Source organism: Eptatretus burgeri, chromosome 9, assembly GCF_056783735.1.
Source record: "Eptatretus burgeri isolate ZD-2024b chromosome 9, Ebu_testis_v1, whole genome shotgun sequence".
Classification (NCBI taxonomy): domain Eukaryota; kingdom Metazoa; phylum Chordata; class Myxini; order Myxiniformes; family Myxinidae; genus Eptatretus; species Eptatretus burgeri.
Window position 1 is genome coordinate 14,497,501 of NC_140969.1, and position 22,500 is coordinate 14,520,000.

A 22,500-nucleotide genomic window follows, 5' to 3' on the forward strand; every position below is an offset into this window, starting at 1 on the left:
CCACATAGAATACACCACACAGAACGACACAACACAAGCTCTGGCGAGGGTCTGTAATCTCCAAATATTTTGTTTGTGAACAAAATATCTCAAAAAGTTGTGGACGGATTTGGAGGAAATTTTGTGGAGTGCTTGGGTATGTCACAAGGAAGAATTGTTTCGACTTTGGTGAAGATCCAAATGCGGATCCGACAATTTTTTAAGTGCTTTTTTATCATTGAGTGACAGAAGAAAACCACATATAGCAAGATATTTCAAAAAGTTATGAACGGATTCGGACGAAACTCGGTGGGTGAGTTGGTTAGGTGACAAGAACATGCTGATTAAATTTTAGTTCAGGTCAAAATCCAGATCCAGCCTATCAGTGGGATACAAAACATAACCTAATCAGCCTGGTGAAGGTACGCTCTCCACAGAGTGCCATTGCAGTTTTTACATCTAAGATCACAATTTTCCCCAAAGCATGAAAGATCACTCCCCGATTAAAATATAATCGGTAAGAAAAAATAATGAAATCGTCTCAATGGCAAGTTAATAGCAGTGAATTTTAAGTGAACTGTGGTGAAGCACAAATAAAAATGCATGAAGAAAAACACTTGTAAATTATATTATTGCAACATCCAGACATCATCTCTTCCTTATGTACACACATTCTGGTCATGCTATTACACCAACCAAAGAAGAGGTTTAAAGGTTTGCTAAAAAATGTCAGTTAATTTAACAAAATCCATTTCAAGTGACCATAACTTCCTTTCTTTTAAAGCAGTTCCATGTGTAATGGGAACTCATATTAATACATTATAAAATCTAACAAACAAACAAACAGAAAGGGGTGAAAACAGTAACCTCTGATTTTCAATGGTGGAGGTTAACTTGAGGGGAAGCACTTGGTAGAGTGCAAAACCTCTGCAGCCAATACTGATGTCACTCAATGAACCTGATATCCTATTCATTCAATTTGACGTCAACAGTGCTCACAGAGTTATAGTTTGCAACTTTCCCTTTTACATACTCAATTCATTCATACTCAATTCATTCTCTAAAAAAAATTGTTAGAGAAAAGAAAAACTTCGACAAAATTTTGTTTTTTTTTTTCTCTAACAATTTTTTTTTTTGGGGGGGGGGGGGTGGGTTGGAAATCACTTAAAACATGTAGAAATGCAAAAACAAAAATTCAAATATTTTTTCAAAATGGCCGCCACAGCGGCCATATTGGATTTTTGACCAAGTCCACAATCTAATGGCATGATCCTTGGACCATACCTAGCCCCCCCACCAAGTTTCGTCAAAATCCGTCGAGGAGTTTCTCCGTAATACTGTTTACAAACAAAACAAACAAACAAACAGAAAGGGGTGAAAACAGTAACCTCCGATCTTCGATGGCGGAGGTTAACTAGAATGGCACTCGGTAGAGTGCATACCTCCAGCACGCAATGCCTGATCCACGACAACATAATCGGGCCCAATACATTTTTGAAATATCATACTATAAATTGTTTTTGGCACTATCTCTCAATGGTGAAGTATCAATTTAAAAATTAAATATTTCTTGAATCCAGAGCCGGATTTGGACACTCACCAAAAATGAAAATTCTTCATTGTCACACATCCAACGTGTCCACCCAGTTTCATCAGAATCCGTCCACAACTTTCTGAGATAACATGATATATATATATATATATATATACATATACATATATACATATATATATACATACATATATACATATATATACATACACAGTCATGCACCACTTAACGACGGGGTTACGTTCTGAGAAACGCGCCGTTAAGAGACGTCGTCGTTGTGCGAACATCATTTTTTTTTCGTTTTTGAACATCGTACTAACACAAAACTACACACCTTGGCTATATGGTATAGCCTATTGCTCCTCGGATACAAACCTATATAGCATGTTACTGTACTGAATACTGTCGGCAATTGTAACACACATCCAAGAGAGATGGAAGACACGTTAGTTTTACCTTTGTCCTGTTCATGACGGCCATCGGTGTTGTTAGCAGTAGCTTACAATGTCCTCGCATCGATTATAGAAAGATGAATAAATAGCGTTCGGATTTTATAAATACGTAATCATTGCATCGATATTATAATTTATAAATGAAGAAACGAGCTCCTGTTAATTGCGATATATATTATTCGGAACAGTGCGATTGTTTTAACAACATGAAAAGCTTCACCAAAAAGAAATCTGTGTTTTAATTTCAACTGTAACAACGATTTATTCGTGGAATTCTTCAATTTAAAGGTAATTTACTTGCTGGAAGCAAAACGTGCAAACATTGGTTCAGTTTGAAAGCCGATTTCCTTGAATCCTGATTTAGCACGACCCTGCTTTTTTCACGATGACATTTTATGGTCAACGATCGCATTATAACAGGGCCACACTGTCGTTTATTATCATTATGAAGTAATATGTACTATACAGCGTACATAATCGTAAGTGCTATTTTTATACGACTGGCAGCGCTACGTCGGCAACAGGAATTTTTCAGCTACATTTTTTTTTTTCTCTCAGAGCTGGCAGATCCGTCGTATAAGCGATCCGTCTTTAAGCGGCGCATGACTGTGTGTGTGTGTGTGTGTGTGTGTGTGTGTGTGTGTGTGTGTGTGTGTGTGTGTGTGTGTGTGTGTGTGTGTGTGTGTGTGTGTGTGTGTGTGTGTGTGTGTGTGTGTGTGTGTGTGTGTGTATATATATATATATATATATATATATATATATATATATATATATATATATATATATATATATATATATATACATATACATATACACACATACACACATACACACACTGTTTTTGGACCTATCTCTCAATGTTGAAGAATCACATTAAAAAATTCTAGTCGTCAGATCAGGATCTGGATCTTCACCAAAATCTAATCAGTTCGTCCTCGTCACACACCAAACCTGCCCACCAAATTTCATCCAGATCAGTCCACAACGTTTTGAGATATCCTACAAACAGACAGACAAACAAAGACAGACAGAGAGCGCTGAAAACATAACCTCCTTCACCTTCGGTGGAGAAGGTAAATATCGTGCTGGATATCGTTTTTGGCCCAAATGCTCAATGGTGAAGAATCACTTTTAACATTAAATAATTCTCGTATCCGGATCTGGATTTAGATCTTCACCAGAATCGAATCAATTCTTCCTACTCACACACCGAACCAGTCCACCAAATTTCATCTGAATCCGACCAGAATTTTGAGATATCATGCCATATATCATTTTTAGCCCAATCTCTCAATGGTGAAGAATCGCTGAAAAAAATTCTAGTAGACGGATCCAGATCCGGATCTTCACGAAAATCTAATCAGTTCGTCCTTGTCACACACCCAACCTTTCCACAAAATTTCATCTAGATCCGTCCACAACTTTTTGAGATATCCTGTACACAGACAGACAGACAGACAGACAGACAGACAGACAGACAAAAAGGGATGAAAACATAACCTCCTTCACCTTCGGTGGCCGAGCTAATAAACAGATTAGTATATAAAACCGCAATGCACCTTGTGTAATATTAGTAGGTAATTATTTACGCCCCATAGAAGTAAGGAGTGCTGGGATGTGTATACGGAATACAGTGCATGATGGACCAAATGGCTTGGTGAAAACATAAGTCCAGCACACCGACTGTTAGGGTTTCCGTTCACCCCCACCGACTCAAGTTTTTTTTTTTTTAAACAACAATCTGAGGCATATTGAAGAGCTTGTGCACAATTAATTGCATGCAGGCCAAACACATGAGACAAGAGTGCACTTCAATGTTAATTACAAGGAATTATTACAGTCGATTGTAACGGACAAAAACAAATTTATTTTATGGTATTTGAACCAGGGTTTCGAGAATCACGAGCCATCGGTTCACACAAGAAAGCGAAACAAGCTTCATTTTGATATTCAACCCGACAACCCATATACACTTTTTATGATATTCCTGAATATAATTATTGGCAAATTGTCCCATACATTTTAATATTGGTGGATTTCAAAGCAAATTCCAGGAAAGAAAAAAAAGAAAGAATAAGAAGAATGGAGGAGGAGGAAGGAAGAAGAAAGTTAGATTGACACAACATTGGATAATTCCTTCCACATGAGACATTGTCCACAAAGTGTAACGGGATGGTGCCGAGGTAGCACACTTATTGAGCTGTCTGGTCTCGGTTCAATTCCTGACGAGGCTATAAACTGCTGGATTATTCGTGCTTCGCAAGGAGTGGGTTGCATCGCAAAGTTTGCCCATGCTAGTATTAGTTGATGGACATTAAAGACTGCACGGCATCTTTCGTGAAGAGTGGAAGAGTTATCACCGGCACCCGGAACAAATCACAAATTCCGACCCAAATCACCGTCAGTCTGACGTCAAGCCTGGCCAGCCAGTAAGTGAAAGACTTGTGCAAAAAAGTATCCCCGGCCAACCACAAAAGATGGGAATAATTGGATGGAGGCCCTCAATGTCAGACATGAGATCAGAGTCGTCTGTCTGGACACATTGTGTGCTTTTGATACGGTCTGGCATCCTGCCTTACTCTCCAAACTCTCTGCTGATGGAATCCAAAGCCAACTTTCACACAAGGCTTACTGACTTCCTCTACTCTCGTCACCAATGTGCATCTCTTCTCCCTGTCAAGGCTCGAATTCCTCAAGGCAGTGTACTGGGACAAGTCCTATTCCTGATCTTCATCAACAATCTCTCTTGAATCTCTGGAAAATCCTCATTATCTATTTTCTGACGACACCACCTTCTGCAGTGACATCCCTCATCCTTCAGACAGGAAGGCCACAGCCTCTTCTCTCTGTTCAGACCTTGACAAAAAAAAATCTGGTCAAACACTTGGAATATGTCTTTCAATCCTGACAAATTTCACCATATCTCTATCTCTATCTCTATCTCCAACTCACTCACTCACTCACTCACTCACTCAATCACTCTCTCTCTCTCTCTCTCTCTCTCTAAAAGGACCATCTGGAAAACCTTCCTATCGACTTTACTAACAATCCTCTTGAGGAAGTTCAGTCATTCAAACTCCTAGGTGTCACTATCAGCCATGATCTTTCTTGAACAAACGACATTTCAAAGTTGGCCTCCAAAGCCAGCCACCGACTGGCTATCCTCCGTCGTACAAAGTCCTTCCTTGGCACACCTGAGCAACTATCCACCTACAATGCCTTCATCAAGAGCTTGATGCCATGGAAACCAAGGCCTCAGGATCAATGGAATCTTCCGCGATGAAGCCGAGTCGATGGGTCGATCACTTCGCCATCGCAGACAGTTCGTTGGTCGATCTTCTACCCCCTCCTTTCTCGTCTTGCACCATCTGCTGCTTCCGTGCCGTCTCCCTCAGGTTTCTGCAGGGCTCACAAGGTCCACCATCAACCCCCCTCTGTGAAACTACCTAAATCCACAATCACTGCTCACCTCCACTCATTTGTTTTCTCTTTTTTCCCCCACCTGTGGAATGAACTTCCACATCCTCTTCAACCTCATTCTTCCTTCCAGGTCTTCAAGACAGCTGTTCAAAATCCTAACAGAACATCCACAACCTCAATCTTTTCTATCCTCGTTAACACCCCTCTTCCCCATCTCCACCCCCCAAATCCCTCCTCCTTATAGTTTTTCCTCCTGTATCGATGTTGTCCCCTCCTGCCCCTCATTCCTCCCCACGCCCATTGTTTTTCCAAGTCTCCATCTATCTTGGCCTTCAACTCTATTGTTGTTGTGTTTTATTTTATTTTTTTTATCTCTATATATATATATATATATATATATATATATATATATATATATATATATATATATATATATAATATATCTCTCTCTCTGTCTCTCTCCCTCTCCCTCTCCCTCTCCCTCTCCCTCTCCCTCTCCCTCTCCCTCTCCCTCTCCCTCTCCCTCTCTCTCTCTCTCTCTCTCTCTCTCGTTTTTATCTGTTAACTCCTCATCCGTTCAGTGTACTAGCTCTTCCATGAGCCTCGACTATGTATACAAAAAAAATTTGGGGTCGTAAAAGTAGTGTAGTCGTACCAATAGTCGTCTATGACCACAACAATACAAGGCCAAAACACACAGATTAACCGTACACGGTTGACCGGATGTAGTCGTTATCAAAAGTTAATGCAACGAACGACTCCACAGACAATGCACGTGCGGACGTGCTCCACTCGTACAGGAGGCTCAGCACGGAAGGAAACCCACATAGAGGGAAAGGGATGTACGAAACGAGGGCAGACCGGGTCTATCAGTGTTTAAAAAGACCATTTTGGGGGGAAAATGGCGACGAGGTAATAAGATCCGTGAAAACATCAATGAGATCGATTAAAAAAAAAAAAAAACCACAACACTTACTCATCGGGTCCCCGGAAAGCGTGTGTGATGACCGACCATACATCATCGCGATCACACAAAATCCCCATCTCGGTGACGTCATGCCCATGGATCTCATGAAAGGAGCATTCCACAGTGAGTTGGAATAAGCGGCGGTGGTTTGATGCGGTTCCTTTTAAAAACTTTTCCCTCACACACACACTTACCACAGATCCAGAGTAGCGACTTGGTCCCGAAGCCCGCCATCTTCACAGTACGAGGCTCCTCACTGGAGAGAGAGAGAGCGAGAGAGCGAGAGAGCGAGAGAGCGCGAGAGAGAGCGAGAGAGAGCGAGAGCGAGAGCGAGAGAGCGAGAGAGAGCGAGAGAGAGCGAGAGAGAGAGAGCGAGAGAGCGAGAGAGAGAGAGAGAGAGCGAGAGAGAGAGAGAGAGAGAGAGAGCGAGAGAGCGAGAGAGAGAGAGAATATTTCAATATTCCCACCACTAAATAATCCACTCACTGCCGATCTCCACAACGATCACCACGTTCCACAAGAAATCGCCTCGCAAATGCTAAACCAACTCATTCCCTTGCCTCCCCCTCACCGCCCCCACTCCTTTTCCCTCAACGTCCGTACCTCTCTCCAAGTTTCAGCACGGCTCTCTCTCTCTCTCTCGACACTCGCTTTCTTCGCGAAGAGGAATGAATCTTCGCGAATGAATTACCGAATAAAAAAAAGTGAGAACGATGAAGGAACACGGCGCAAGAAACGAAACAACTGCGACATCACCTCACAAAAGCGATTTCACCGTACGCGCGTAGCGTCATGACGTCACCGCAGCGCGACGTCATGACGCACACCGAGCGATCAAACCGACAATTTTTCTGCTCCGCCATCCATCGGGACCGTACTCTGTGTGCAGAGCGTTTGTGCTGCCTAAGCAGATTTCCTGGGCTGTTGAGTGCAATCCTGGATAAATCAACACTCCGACGCAGGATACCAGCAAGCTGGGGTACTCATATTGCCGACCTCGGAAGGATGACAAGCAGAGTCAACCCCACCTGGTATTAATTCAATGGAAGTGTCGGATTTCAACTCAGGACCCGAGGATCCCAAGCCCAACACCCAAACCGTTAAGCCAACACCGGGCATATCAAAGGTGGACGGAGGTTATGTTTTCACGCCTGCCTACCTGCCTGCCACTCTGTCTACCTGCTTGTCTGCCTACCTCTAGTCTGTCTGTTACCTACCTGTTTGCCTACCTGCCTATATGCCTGCAGCATATTTCAAAACGTTATACAGTTATGGCCAAAAATATTGGCACCCTTCCACTTTTTTCAAATAACTCACGATTTTCTCGAAAAAATACATTGAAATTAACAAAACTATTTGGTTTTGGTTCTCCACAATTCTTTATTTCACCGTTAATATAACCTGGTGTTGGCTTATCGGTTAGGGTGGTGCCTTGGGATCCTAGGTTAATATAGCCTGGTGTTGGCTTATCGGTTAGGGTGGTGCCTTGGGATCCTAGGTTAATATAGCCTGGTGTTGGCTTATCAGTTAGGGTGGTGGCTTGGGATCCAAGTGGTGTTGGGTTATCGGTTAGGGTGGTGGGCTTGGGATCCTAGTGGCATTTGCTTATCGGTTTGGGTGGTGCCTTGGGATCCTAGTGGTGTTGGCTTATCGGTTAGGGTGGTGGGTTTGGTATCCTAGGTTAATATAGCCTGGTGTTGGCTTATCGGTTTGGGTGGTGCCTTGGGATCCTAGGTTAATATAGCCTGGTATTGGCTTATCGGTTAGGGTGGTGGCTTGGGATCCTCGTGGTGTTGGCTTAGCGGTTTGGGTGGTGGGCTTGGGATCCTAGGTTAATATAGCCTGGTGTTGGCTTATCAGTTAGGGTGGTGGCTTGGGATCCTAGTGGTGTTGGGTTATCGGTTAGGGTGGTGGGCTTGGGATCCTAGTGGCATTTGCTTATCGGTTTGGGTGGTGCCTTGGGATCCTAGTGGTGTTGGCTTAGCGGTTTGGGTGGTGGGCTTGGGATCCTAGTGGTGTTGGCTTATCGGTTAGGGTGGTGCCTTGGGATCCTAGTGGTGTTGGCTTATCGGTTTGGGTGGTGCCTTGGGATCCTAGTGGTGTTGGCTTATCGGTTAGGGTGGTGGGTTTGGGATCCTAGGTTAATATAGCCTGGTGTTGGCTTATCGGTTTGGGTGGTGCCTTGGGATCCTACGTTAATATAGCCTGGTATTGGCTTATCGGTTAGGGTGGTGGCTTGGGATCCTCGTGGTGTTGGCTTAGCGGTTTGGGTGGTGGGCTTGGGATCCTAGTGGCATTTGCTTATCGGTTTGGGTGGTGCCTTGGGATCCTAGTGGTGTTGGCTTAGCGGTTTGGGTGGTGGGCTTGGGATCCTAGTGGTGTTGGCTTATCGGTTAGGGTGGTGCCTTGGGATCCTAGTGGTGTTGGCTTATCGGTTTGGGTGGTGCCTTGGGATCCTAGTGGTGTTGGCTTATCGGTTAGGGTGGTGGGTTTGGGATCCTAGGTTAATATAGCCTGGTGTTGGCTTATCGGTTTGGGTGGTGCCTTGGGATCCTACGTTAATATAGCCTGGTATTGGCTTATCGGTTAGGGTGGTGGCTTGGGATCCTCGTGGTGTTGGCTTAGCGGTTTGGGTGGTGGGCTTGGGATCCTAGTGGTATTTGCTTATCGGTTTGGGTGGTGCCTTGGGATCCTAGTGGTGTTGGCTTATCGGTTAGGGTGGTGGGTTTGGGATCCTCGGTTAATATAGCCTGGTGTTGGCTTATCGGTTTGAGTGGTGCCTTGGGATCCTAGGTTAATATAGCCTGGTATTGGCTTATCGGTTAGGGTGGTGGCTTGGGATCCTCGTGGTGTTGGCTTATCGGTTTGGGTGGTGGGCTTGGGATCCTAGGGTCCTGAGTTCGAGCCTCGTTGGCTGCTGAATTAACACCAGGGGGTTGACTCAGCCTGTTCATCCTTTCAAGGTCGGCGAAATGAGCACCAGGATACTGGTAATAGGGGCACTGCATCAGCAGCATACCGTAGTTGTGCCCTGACCCAATGATGCAACCAGCACCCAAAAAGGCAGCACACGATGGGAACTGTTGATATTACAAAAACTTTGTTTTTAATTCAGAACTTAATATATCCTTTTAAATCAGAAACTAAAAAGAAATGGTATTGACAAAATTATGGACACGCTAGATTTAATGTTTGGGAGCGCATACACAACCTTTAGACAATTAACTGCTGTCAAGTGCTTCCTACGGCCATGAATGAGTTTCCTTCACCTCTCTACTGGCAGTTTGACCCACTCGTCTTGTGCAAACTGCTCCAGTTCTCCAAGATTTGAAGGGTGCCTTCTCCCAACTGCTGTTTTCAGATCTCCCCACAGGTGTTCAATGGGATTTAGATCTGGACTCATTGCTGGCCACTTCGGAACAGTCCAGCATTTTGTCTTGAACCATTCCTGGGTGCTTTTTGAAGTGTGTTTGGGGTCATTGTCCTACTGCATGGTGCGAGTTGAAACTGTCGTACCTTGTGTCTGAAGGTCGGCTTGAATCTGTCTGGAAGTTGATCGATGTGCTTTCTCCACCATTCGAACAATCCTTCGCTGCAACCTTCGATCAAGTTTTCTCTTGCGGCCACGTCCAGGGAGGTTGGCTCCAGTGCCACGGGTCTTAAACTTCCTGGTAACATTGAGTACGGTGGACACAGGGACATCAAGGTCACTGGAGATGTACTGGTAGCCTTGAGATGGTCCATGCTTGGCCAAAATCTTGTGTCTGACCTCCTCAGACAATTCTCTGGATTTCTTCCATTTCTCCCTGGTCATTGTGGTCCACACAGTGACACAAAATAGCAGAATGACTCCTTTTCTCTATTCAAACTGGTTGAATGAGTGATTTTTATATTGCAGGCACCTGCGACTGACCACAGATGAGTTCAATTCTAAAGTAATGGGGAATCACCTGCTTGAAATCTAATTCTTTCCAACAACTTCGAAAAAGTGCCAATAATATTGCCCGGGCCATTTTAGGATTTCTGTGTGGAATAAGCTAATATTTGGTTATTTTTTCAGCTTTTTTGTTTTGCTCCACTGCAAACCAAACAAATACATTTGTGGAAACCAAAATTGTTTTTAAGTTCAACAATTTTCTGGAAGAAATGGTGCATTATTTGAAAAAATTGCAAGGGTGCCAATAATTTTGGCCACGACAGTATGGACGGACTCGGAAGAGACATGGTGGGCAGGTTGCGCATGTGACAAGGACAAACGATTCGATCTTAGTGAAGATCCGGATCCGAATACGAGGATTGTTATGATGTTGTAATTGATTTTTCACCATTGATAGATTCAAGCAAAATTTTAGGTGGATGAGTTCGTTAGGTGAGAAGAACAAGCCGATTAGATTTTGTTTCAGGTCCGAATCCAGATCCTATCAGTCGGACACAAAACATAAACTAATCACCCGGTAGAGCACATATATCGCCCAGTCTGAACAGTTTACGTTTTGTATCCCAATGAAAGGTCGGATGTGGATTCGGACCTGAACCAAAATGGAGTCTATTCTTCCTTGTTACGTATCCAACCTGTCCACGAAGTTTTGTCCAAATCCATCAAAAACTTTTTGAGATATCGTGGTGCATATGGTTTTTGGTCTGTCACTCAATGTTTGGTTCCCTGGAACTGATAGAGATGGTTATGAGACATATGTTGGTTGTGGAGTGCCTTCAAAACCATCATTATTGATGTTGCCGGTGGATGTCTTGGTCGAAGAAGGGTGAAGAAGGATGTCACCGTCGGTCGAAGAAAATTTTTGTCTCTCAAGGGACACTGGTTACCATTGACTATAGTCGCAGGGCTAGGCTTAATGGCAGAGCTGAGCTGTTCAGGGAGCTGAGGCGTAAGACTGTACGTGCGCTGAGGGTGGAAAAGGAGGCCTATGTGCGAGGAATCTGAAAGGGGGTAGAGCATCACCTGTGGTCAAGTGATTGTCGTCCTGATTATAGGGAAATTCGCACATTGCGTTCATCCATGTCCGTCCCTCGGTGCACTGCAGTAAGAGCGGAGGGTGGTAGGCTCTTGACAGAGGAGTCCAAAGTGAATGCCCGCTGTGCCAGTTACTTTGAGTGTCTGTACCAGGCTTATCCACCAGCTGTTGAGTTGATTGTCAGGAGTGTGACTATCCGAATTGCTCACCCTCCAATCAACTGTGGTCCACCTTCATTTGTGGAAACACAGGCTGCAGTGAACCGATTGAAATGGGTTAAAGCTTCTGGAATCTGTGGCATCCATGCTGAACGTCTCAAGGCTGGTGGAAATGCTGTACTTATGTCGTTGCATGCAGTTCTATGCTCTGCCTGGAACACAGGCATCATCCCAACTGATTGGAAGAGGGGCCTTGTTGTCCCTCTCTGGAAAGGGGTGATCACCAGGACTGAAACAACTACCGAGGGGTTATGCTACTCTTGGTGCCGGGCAAGGTCTTTGGTCGGATAATTAACCTCCGCCATCGAAGATGGATGGAGGTTGCTGTTTTCACCCCTTTCTGTTTGTTTGTTTGTTTGTTTGTTAGTGAACAGTATTACGGAAAAACTCCTCGACGGATTTCGACGAAACTTGGTGGGGGGGGGGTTAGGTCTGGTCCAAGGATCATGCCATTAGATTTTGGACTTGGTCCAAAATCTAATATGGCCGCTATGGTGGCCAATTTGAAAAAATATTTGAATTTTTTTTTTTGCATTTCTCCATGTTTTAAGTGATTTCCAACCCCCCCCCCCCCCCAAAAAAAAAAATTGTTAGAGAAAAAAAATTTTTGCAACTTTTTTCAACAAAATTTCGATTTCTTTTTTTTTGCATTTCTACATGTTTTAAGTGATTTCCAACCCCCCCCCCAAAAAAAAATGTTAGAGAAAAAAAACATTTCGCAAATTTTTTTTCAACAAAATTTCGATTTTTTTGGGCATTTCTACATTTTCTTTTTTTGCATAAGTGATTTCCAACAAAAAAAAACATGCCAAAATTATAATTGCGGCTCATTTTGGAACTTCAGGTGGATATACCCACGTAAAATCAATTTCTGTCTCAAGGAATCTAGTTATGACGAATTAATTGAGTATGTAAAAGGGAAAGTTGCAAACTATAACTCTGTGAGCACTGTTGACGTCAAATTGAATGAATAGGATATCAGGTTCACTTGAGTGACCTAGCAGTATTGGCGGCGGAGGTTTTGCACTCTACCGAGTGGTGTTGAAACTGTCGTACCTTGTGGAGACAGTGACCCTCTAGTTATTGATAGGGTTCGCCACCATCTGCTCGAGCACCAGCGTCCAGAGCAGTCAGACTTTACACCAAAGAGGTCAACAATTGACCGTACCCTTGCTCTTTGGGTCCTTTTTTTTGGCAGGGATGAGAGTTTTGGCAGGGGCTGCTTCTGGCCTATGTTGATCTCAGCAAAGCATTGGATTCAGTGAATCAGGATGCCCTCTGGATGATTCTTGGTCTTCGTGGGGTGCCACTAAAACTGATTAAACTGATGTCTGAACTATACTCTGGTATTGAGAGTGCTGTGAGATGTGGTGATACCATCTCTGACTTATTTCCAGTTGTTACTGGAGTTCATCAGGGGTGGGTATTGGCCGCCACAAGTTTCAGTGGTTGTATGGACTGGATTCTGGGGAGGATGTCAGAGAGATCATGCTGTGTGCATCGTTTTGGAATGTCAAGATCTCTGACCTTGATTTCGCAGATGATGCAGTCATCCTTGCAGAGACTCTGGATATCCTTTTGGGGACCCTCGAGGTGCTGAATGAGGAGTCGGAGCTGCTGGGACTATGGGTTTTCTGTGTCAAAACTAAAATCCAGGCTTACAACGATATCTTGGATGCTGCTATCTTTCCTGTACCTGTTTGTGATGAGGATGCTGAGGTCTCAGAGAGATTCGCTTACCTTGGCAGTGATATTCATGTTTCCACATGTTGTGAGCCAGAGGGGAACAGACATCTGGGTCAGGCCTGGGGAGTCATGGATTCTCTGGATTATGGGGTGTGATGCAGTTGGTATCTGTGCATGAGGATGAAAGTCCAAGTCTTCAGGTCCTTGGTACTTTCAGTCTTGCTCTGCAGATGTAAGACTTGGACTCTGACCAGGGATCTGAGAGAGTGACTTCATTCCTTTGAAACCAGGTCTCTTCGGAGAATCCTTGGCTATCGCTGGTCGGACTTTGTGTCCAACGAGCGGTTGCTGAGAGAGACTCAAATGAGATTTGTTACCTGCATAGTCCGTGATGTCAGCTGCGGCTGTATGGACATGTGGCTTGTTTTTCTGATACTGCTCACCAGATTTTCTCAGCGATAGAGCCTTGTGCATGGAGGAGGCCAATAGGCCAACCATGTGCCTTGTGGGTGCAGCAGGTTGATCGGCATCTGAAGGAGATGGGGATGGGCCAGGCATCTGCCTGAGTGTGGCCAGACTGAGACCCCTGGAGTACCAGCAGAAAGTGGACGCAGTGATGTGCTGTTCCGGCGCATGCTCCCATACCTGACCTGACTTAATGGTCAATAATCACTAAAAAAATTCTCGTATCCAGATCTGGATCCTCACCAAAATCGAATCAATTCTTCCTTGTTACATACCCAACCTGCCAACCGGCTCACCAAGTTTTATCTGAATCCATCCATAACATTTTGAGATATCCCTCTACCTGTCATTTTTGGTCCTATCCTTCAATGGTGAAAAATCACTTTAAAAATTAGCGGATCCAGATCTGGATTTGGATCTTCACCAAAATCGAATCCTTTCATAGGTGTCACATATCCAAGCTCTCCACCAAATTTTGTAGGAATCCATCCACAACTTTTTGAGATATTTTGTTCACAAACAAACAGACAGACAGGGGTGAAAACTCCATCCACCTTCGGTGTTGAGCTTGGTCCCAGGACCTACACTGCTGATCTTTTCCAAACTTGTGTTGGGTGATGCCAAAATATATAGTGATAAGCCCATCTTGTCCATGGTCTAATTAGAATGGAAGGAAATCAGTTTCACCCTAACCATCCAAAAGCGAGGTCCGAAGGAAGGAACTTGTCAGAAAGCTATTATTTTACAGACAGTGACACCTTGAGGAGGTTGGTAGGATTGCACGCCTGAGCTGTGTAGCATGGGTTCAAATCTTGATCCAGCTATGAAATTGTCATCATGGTGTTTAGCAGGCTGGGTGATTCATCAATGTGTGCACTGTCGCCTCGGGTGGACATCAAACTGTGCGTCCTGTCTGTCAGAATTCGTTAGTGGATGTTAGAGATCCCACGGTGTCCTTCGCAAAAAGTAGGCGAGCTATCAGTTATAATGCCGCCAAGTCCACAATCAGAAGGGGCCCATAGTGACCAAGATATATATATATTTTAAGTGCGCACAATGCGATACGTTTCAATAAAGAATATGTGTATAATTTAATGCTACTTTTCAAAAAACATACTATTTGATTTGAAAAAAACATACTACAATTTCCTGGCGCGTGACATCACCCCGCTGTTCATGGCATACGTTCCAGTTCCAATACCACATGCAGAGTGGGAGAGTTAGGGTTAGTTTAGAGGACAATTAGTAACACAATGATGAAAAAACATTTGAGCGGCCGACTCCCGTTGATCAATGTGTAATTGATAGTTCAGTGGGTCCGATCTACACCGATGGCCCTGACGACGAACGTGCTGTTTATGATGAAAACCTTTCGCCAAACACAGAAGAATATGCAGATATCCTACAGGGAAGTAAGTGTTCCAGTACCTTCTTCTGATGCTGCCCTGTGGACTGTTGATGCAAACAGCCAACAATACTGCATGGACGTGGGCCCCGGTTTCTACCGAAATCGTGATGGGAAATATGCAATGTCATCAAGATAACAAAAGGACAGAGCAAGGTGATAAACTTTTTTTTGCATTTTTTGAAATGTAAGGTGGCCATAAGTGTCTTTGACCCCTTGTGACATCCTTGTGTGGTAGCCTTTATGACGTTACCTTTGTGTGCAGTGTTAATTCGTTTCCTTTTTCCCTTCTTTTTCAGATTGAGTGAACGTAACCATGGGTAATCCAAGCAATTACTCCAATCAACAACGGGTTGTTGTCAGTGTCTGCATTGTCACTTGACTGGCCACCTCGAAGCCCAAACCTGTCGACTTCCCTTTGGGGCTTCAGAAAAGAGATTGTTTTACAGCAGCGCTACAAAACTACCGATGACCTTAAACAAGCAGTGAGACTTCCTTTTAATCAGATAACACAGCAAACTCTCCGAAAAATGTCCCACAGAACATGGCGCAAAATTATTCTCCGTAATGACAATGATGGAGCACAAACGGATCCCCTGGACACTTAAGGCTTGTATAATGTGTAATCAAGTAAAAGAGTACTGCAAATGTATGTGGTAGCCTGATGTTGGCTAAACGGTTAAGGTGGCTGGCTTAAGATCTTAGGGTCTTGAGTTTGAGCTCCTATCTATCCGTTGAAATAACACCAGGTGGGTTGACTCAGCCTTTTGTCCTTTCGTGGTCAGCATAATGAGTACCACTAGCTTACTGGGATCATTATCCGTTTGAGTATCCTGCACCGGAGTGGCGATCCATCCAGGACAGTCAGTATTCCTTAGCCACTGAAACTGCCTCAGCAGCCCTATGCACCTCACAGTGTGAAAGGAATGGTTATTATGAAATACATTTGGTATAACTCGTAGAATCCTTCAGTGTTGTTTGCTAATATAACAAAAGACAATGTCAGAATTTTCACAAGGGGGTGACAAGACAATGTGGCCACCCTGTTCATTATGTTTAAAGTGAACAATTTTTAGAGTAGAGGTTCACTTTAACCTAAATGCCTGCAATAATAATAATGATAATAATAATAATAATAATAATTAAAACTGGTAAACCAGTAATCCCGGGCTTCAAGGCGTGCCTCCATTTTAACAAATTTCAACACCATCACCCTGTCACATGATATGGGTTTTCCGAGTTAGAAAGTTAGTTCAAGTCTGCAATGGGGCCCAGCTACGGGGTCCCTCAAGTTATATCAATGAAGGATTGAAAAGCCCAGAGCAATACATGATAGAGAAAGAAACTTCACATTGGACAAATCGAGGCTGGACAAATTTTCAAGTCCCCAAAAAAGTCCAATAACTCCACATTTGCATATTAATGTAAATGGCGAACTTGTAGAACTTTAAAATATCTTCCAGAATTTGTGGTCACTCTTTGTCTATCTTTTTTGGTTTTCATTTTACGACATGTCAAAAATGGGTGATTTTCAACTTTGGGGGGCTCTGGGGCCTCACTGGGGTAAAATACAGACATAGTGTGAACATAATTGGAGTCCCCTCTTCAAGGCCTATCAGAATCTGTCATTAAATTTTTTCAACTCTCATTTGCATATTTGGCATATTTAATGAGGCGAATTGGCATCATTTTTATCATATAAATTATGCAACGATTTCGACGAAATTAACAACTTAACATTCCAATGGAACCTCGCAAATGTGTGCAAAAGTTTGAGGCTGTCGTATTACCCCTTCTGGAGAAGAAGATGTTTTTAGGTTTTGGAGAAAATCCAATATGGCCGCCATACCACGTGACCTACGTCATCAAAATTTTCAAAGTATAAACTTCAGGTGGAGAATTATTAAACGGATAAGTTTCATTGAATTTCATCCAAGCGTTGTTTTCATTTTATGACATTTCAAAAATTGGTCATTTTAAACTTTGGGGGGGCTCTGGGGGCTCAATGGGGTCAAATACAGACATAGTATAAATATATTGGGAGTCCCCTGTTTATGTCCTATCTAAATCTGTCATTATATTTTTTCAACTCTCATTTGCATATTTTGCATATTTAATGAGGCGAATCAGCATCATTTAAAATCATATAAATTAAATACCGATTTTGACTAAATTAACAATTTAACATTACCATGGAATAGTGGACATGTGTGCAAAAGCTTAAGGCTGTCGGATTATTCCTTCTGGAGAAGAAGATGTTTTTAGGTTTTAGAGAAAATCCAATATGGCCGCCAGACCACGTGACCTACGTCATCAAAATTTTCAAAGTATAATCCTCAGGTGGAGAGTTATTAAATGGATAAGTTTCATTGAATTTAGTCCAAGTGTTGTTTTCATTTTATGACATTTAAAAAATGGGTAATTTTCAACTTTGGGGGGCGCTGGGGGCTCACTGGGGTCAAATACAGACATAGTATAACTATATTGGGAGTCCCCTGTTTATGTGCTATCTAAGTTTGTCATTAAATTTTTTGAACTCTCATTTGCATATTTTGCATATTTAATGAGGCGAATCGGCATCATTTTAAATAATATTAATTATGTAACGATTTCCACCAAATTAACAAATTAACATTAGCATGGAACAATGCAAATGTGTGCAAAAGTTTGAGGCTGTCGTGTTGTCCGTTCTGGAGAAGAAGATGTTTTTAGGTTTTGGATAAAATCCAATATGGCCGCCATACCACGTGACCTACGTCATCAAATGTTTCATCGTATAAACTTCAGGTGGTGAGTAATTATCCTGGTAAGTAGAGTGTACCAGGTGCAGTGGGACGCAAGAAGCACGCGGGCCAGCATCTACTCCGCTTTATTGCGCGACCAGAAGCACACTCTTCCCACCCCTAGCGGGCGAGGCATGATATACGAAAACCCAATCACGTGACACAGCACACTCCTCCCCGCGTAAAATGACCCGTCACATAATGAACGGATAATCACAACATGACCATCGGAAACCCATCAGCACTCATAATCCTCCAAGTACCGCGGCCGCACCCTGACCCGCCTCGGACGGGCAGCGCCGCCAGACAGCCCAGGCTCAGACGCCTCCCGGCTCGGTCGAGGTGACACCCTCGCCGGACTCGCACTTTCCGCAACACCAGCTACCCCCGACTGCCCAGCCTGCTCGACGTCCCCGGGTAGGACGGCATCAGGCGAAGCCCCCCCCTGGCGCCGGCCCAGCCAGCCCCGGCGATACAACGTCAGGTGCCGGCGATACTACCGGTGGGGGTCCCGCATCGTTTGGCTCGGGGAGGTGTGGGGGGGTGACGCTGAACAGCGATCATGCATCTGGTCCACGTGCCGCTTCCACACATCCCCACCATGAGTCCGCACCATGCAATTCACTGGCCCCAGCACCACAGAGACCACCGCCAGCACCCATTTGGAACCGTGGAAATAATCGCGCACCATTACCCGCTGCCCCACCTCGAAGCTGCGCAGCCACGTCGGACACGACATCGCCCCACTCCCCGACCCTCCAGGTCGTAGCAAATCCAGCCTGGACCGCAAAGCCCGTCCATAGAGACGAATGGCCGGCGAATCACCCGTGACAGGATGAACTGCGTTCCTGTAATGGAGCAAAAAGACATCGACCACCGTCTGCACAGGTGCAACACCCCCCCTGCGCAAAGCCCGCTTCAACATCTTGACAAACGACTCAGCTTGGCCATTCGTCTCAGGGTGATACGGTGCGGACCTTAGATGTCGAATACCATTCTGGCGCATAAACTCATCAAATACACCCGCGATGAACTGCGGACCATTATCAGAGACCAGGATCTCCGGCAACCCCTTATTGGCAAAGATCGTCCACAGCTTCTCTACTGTAATGTTTGCTGAAGTATGCCGCATTACCACAACCTCCGGCCATTTAGAGAATGCATCAATCACAATCAAAAACATCTTGCCATTAACCGGTCCCGCAAAATCTACATGGACCCTCTGCCAAGCTCGGTCTGGCACAGGCCAGAGACCCGAAGCTCGACGCGGGTTATCAGCATCTGTCTGGCACGTGGCGCAACGCTAAACCAACTGCTCAATGTCTTTGTCCAACCCCGGCCACCACAACAGGCTACGAGCAAGACTCTTGGTCTTCACGATGCCAAGGTGACTGACATGCAGTTCTTACAAACACCGCTGCCTGAACCTCGGTGGAATCACGGTCCTCATTCCCCACATTACGCACCGTTGGACCAACGACAGCTCTGCTGCGCGTGACGTGAAAGGTTGAAATGCCGGTGTCGAAGGCAGATCGCTCCAATTCCCCATAGAAATCGCCTGGACGACACGGGCAAGCACCGGATCATGAGCCGATTCCACCGTGACCTGCCTGGCCGTGACCGGCCCGCTTTGGACCTGGCCCAGCGCGAACACATCGACCCAGTCGGCCAACTCAGACGCAGCTGGACCCTCCGCACACGGCAAGCGTGAGAGCCCGTCGCAGTTAGCATGCTTCTCGGTGCTTTGGAACTGAATATCATAATCGTAAGCACCCAGAAACAGACACCACCGCTGTATTCGCGCGGCTGCTACCACCGGCACCCCGCGTTCGGGTCTCAGGATGAATTGAAGCGGTTTGTTATCCGTCTGCAAAGTGAAATGCCGCCCCAGCAGATATTGATGAAACCTCCGCACACCCCAGACGAGGCTGAGAGCCTCACGCTCAATCTGGGCATATCCGCGCTCTGCTGTGGACAGGGTCCGGGATGCAAAACAAACAGGCCGCTCGGAACCATCGTCCATCCTGTGGGAGAGCACTGCCCCGATGCCATATGCAGAGCTGTCGCATGCCAATAGGAGCGGACGCGCAGGCTCGTAGTGCACGAGGACAGTATCCTTTGTGAGCAGCCGCTTGACGCGGTTGAACGACGCCTGGTGTGCAGGCCCCCAAGCCCAGCGCTCGTCCTTCTTGAGCAACCGCGTTAACGGCGCAAGTTGTGAGCTGAGCCCGCGCACGAACCTTTGGTAATACTGGGCCATGCCAATGAACGAGCGCAGCTGCGTCTTGTCGCGAGGCGGTGGCATGCGCTGAATCGCCTCCACCTTCCGAGGACCTTTCAACAGCCCCTCCGGCATGATGATGTGCCCGAGGTATTCCAAGCGCTGCTTGAAGAATGCGCACTTGTCCCTGTTTAAGCGCAGGCCGCACGCTTCTAGCTTTGTCAGCACTCGGGCAATGTTCGCAAGATGCTCGTCCGCCGTTTTCCCCGCAATGAGCACATCGTCCAGGTAGGTCTGAGCGGGCAGGCCAATGCAAACCTGATCCATGGATTTCTGCCACAAAGCTGTGGCCGAAGCAATCCCAAAACAGAGTCGGGTATATCGATAGAGTCCTTGACACGTGTTGATTGTTAAAAGCTCGCTACTCCCGGGATCCATCGGCAGGTGAAAATATGCATCACGCAGGTCTAGCTTCATGAAGTATTGACTCCCCGCCAATCGCGCGTATATCTCATCGATTAACGGCAGTGGATATTGCTCCACGCTGAGCCCCGGGTTAACCGTGGATTTGAAGTCCCCGCACAATCGGACGTCTCCATTCCGTTTCAGCACCGTGACAACCGGGGTGGCCCAATCCGAGCACGACACCCGTTCGATCACTCCACAGGCCTCCAGCCTATCCAGTTCACCCTTGACCTTGTCCCGCAGGGCATACGGCACCGGACGCGGTTTACAAAAACGAGGAACCACCCCCTCCTTCAAGAAGAGTTTCGCCTCCATGCCCTTGAGTTTTCCAAGGTCCTCGCTAAACAACCCTTGATGTCTTTGAAGAATCTCCTCCAACTGATCCTCCCACTGGCTCGGCACGGGTTGCACAAGGTGAATTGCGGCCCAGTCTCGCCTGATGCGGGTCATCCAATATCGGCCGAGGAGAGACGGCCCCGTCCCCCATATGACGTACACCCGAAGCGTGGCGACCTGGCCTTGGTACCGCACAGACACGTCTGCCATCCCGACTGGCGTTATCTTCTCGCGGGTGTACGTGAACAGCGAGAGGTTTGACCTGATAAGCTTCAAGCCGTTGAGTCTACGTGCGGTCTGTTCGCCGATGAGCGACACCGCTGCTCCCGTATCGACCTGGAACGTGATCGGCGTTTCGTTCACTTCAACTTCCACCGTCATCGAGCGCGCTGTCGCCGGGCCAATTGAAAACAGGCTCAACAACGGCCGCTGGTTCCGCCCCGAGTCGCCTCGCACATCGCCGTCCACGACCTTAACGGTGGCCGGCGCCCCATGGCACACACGCGCCAAATGACCCACCTTGTGACAATTCAAACACACGTTGCCTTTAAACGGGCATGCACGGCGCAGGTGTCGACCTCCACATCCCAAGCATGTCCGCGGGGTCACCCCGCCGCACGCGCGGCCGCGTGGCGACGTCCGACCCGCATCGAAGGTCGTGCGCGCGTCCCGGGGTGCTCGCGACCCCGCGTGGCTGGTGATGGCTCGAACATCCCCGCGAGTCTGCTCGACCGCTGTAGCCGTGCTGACCGCCGAGTTGAATGTAATGGCTTCATCCTTCAGCCGTAAAACCGCTGAAACCATTTTCGCATCTCGTAAACCAGCAATAAAACGATCTCTGAGCCGAGCTGGCCGCTCCCCCGCCGTGAACTTGCAGGCCACGGAAGCACGCTTAATCCGCGCCACGAACTCAGCGACGCGTTCCTCTGCCCCTTTCGAGAGGCGATCGAACTGGAATCGAGCGAGCTGCAATGACTTCTCCGGCGCCATGTGTGCTTTCATTTTCTCCACAATGTCCCGAAACGCCAGCCCGTCATCCCGGGGCCTGTTCGGTGCCACCAAATCACCCAGTAGCCGATAATGCTCCGGCAAAAGCGAAGCGAGCAAGATCGACTTCTGCTTGCTCTCGTCGACCACATCATTCGCGTGGAAATAGCATTCCAATTGCTCCGAAAACAATTCGAAGTCATCCCCGTCGAAAACGGGCATAAGTCCTTATTCAACCATCCTCGTCAGCCAACTAGAGTGTACCAGGTGCGGTGGGACGCAAGAAGCACGCGGGCCACCATCTACTCCGCTTTATTGCGCGACCAGAAGCACACTCTTCCCACCCCTAGCGGGCGAGGCATGATATACGAAAACCCAATCACGTGACACAGCACACTAAGTTTCGTTGAATTTCATCTGACAGTTTTCCCTCCAGATCCGCCACAAAATCGGTCAGTAGAACATAAAAACGCCTTTAATAATAATAATACTAACGATTTCAATAGAGCTTCAGCCATGCTTGAAGCCCTAATAATAATAATAATAATAATAATAATAATAATAATAATAATACTAATAATAAATGTTGGA

General features: G+C 45.9%; 1 protein-coding gene across 5 annotated transcripts in view; it reads right to left on the reverse strand.

Moving 5' to 3' along the window:
• Positions 1-7,164, reverse strand: part of PTK7 (protein tyrosine kinase 7 (inactive)) — a 121,518-nt gene extending 114,354 nt beyond the window's left edge. The window contains exons 1-2 of one of the 5 annotated variants that reach the window (XM_085894145.1): positions 6,974-7,164; positions 6,565-6,626 (exon numbers count right to left, since the gene is read on the reverse strand). In XM_085894145.1, the coding sequence (XP_085750271.1) occupies positions 6,565-6,604 (40 nt within the window). In that variant the 5' untranslated portion in view covers positions 6,605-6,626; positions 6,974-7,164. Of the gene's footprint in view, positions 1-5,452; positions 5,594-6,379; positions 6,497-6,564; positions 6,627-6,973 lie in introns of those variants that run through there. The other 4 variants (XM_085894148.1, XM_085894144.1, XM_085894143.1 and 1 more) reach the window with 4 other exon arrangements.
• Between the last annotated feature and the right edge of the window lie 15,336 nt (positions 7,165-22,500).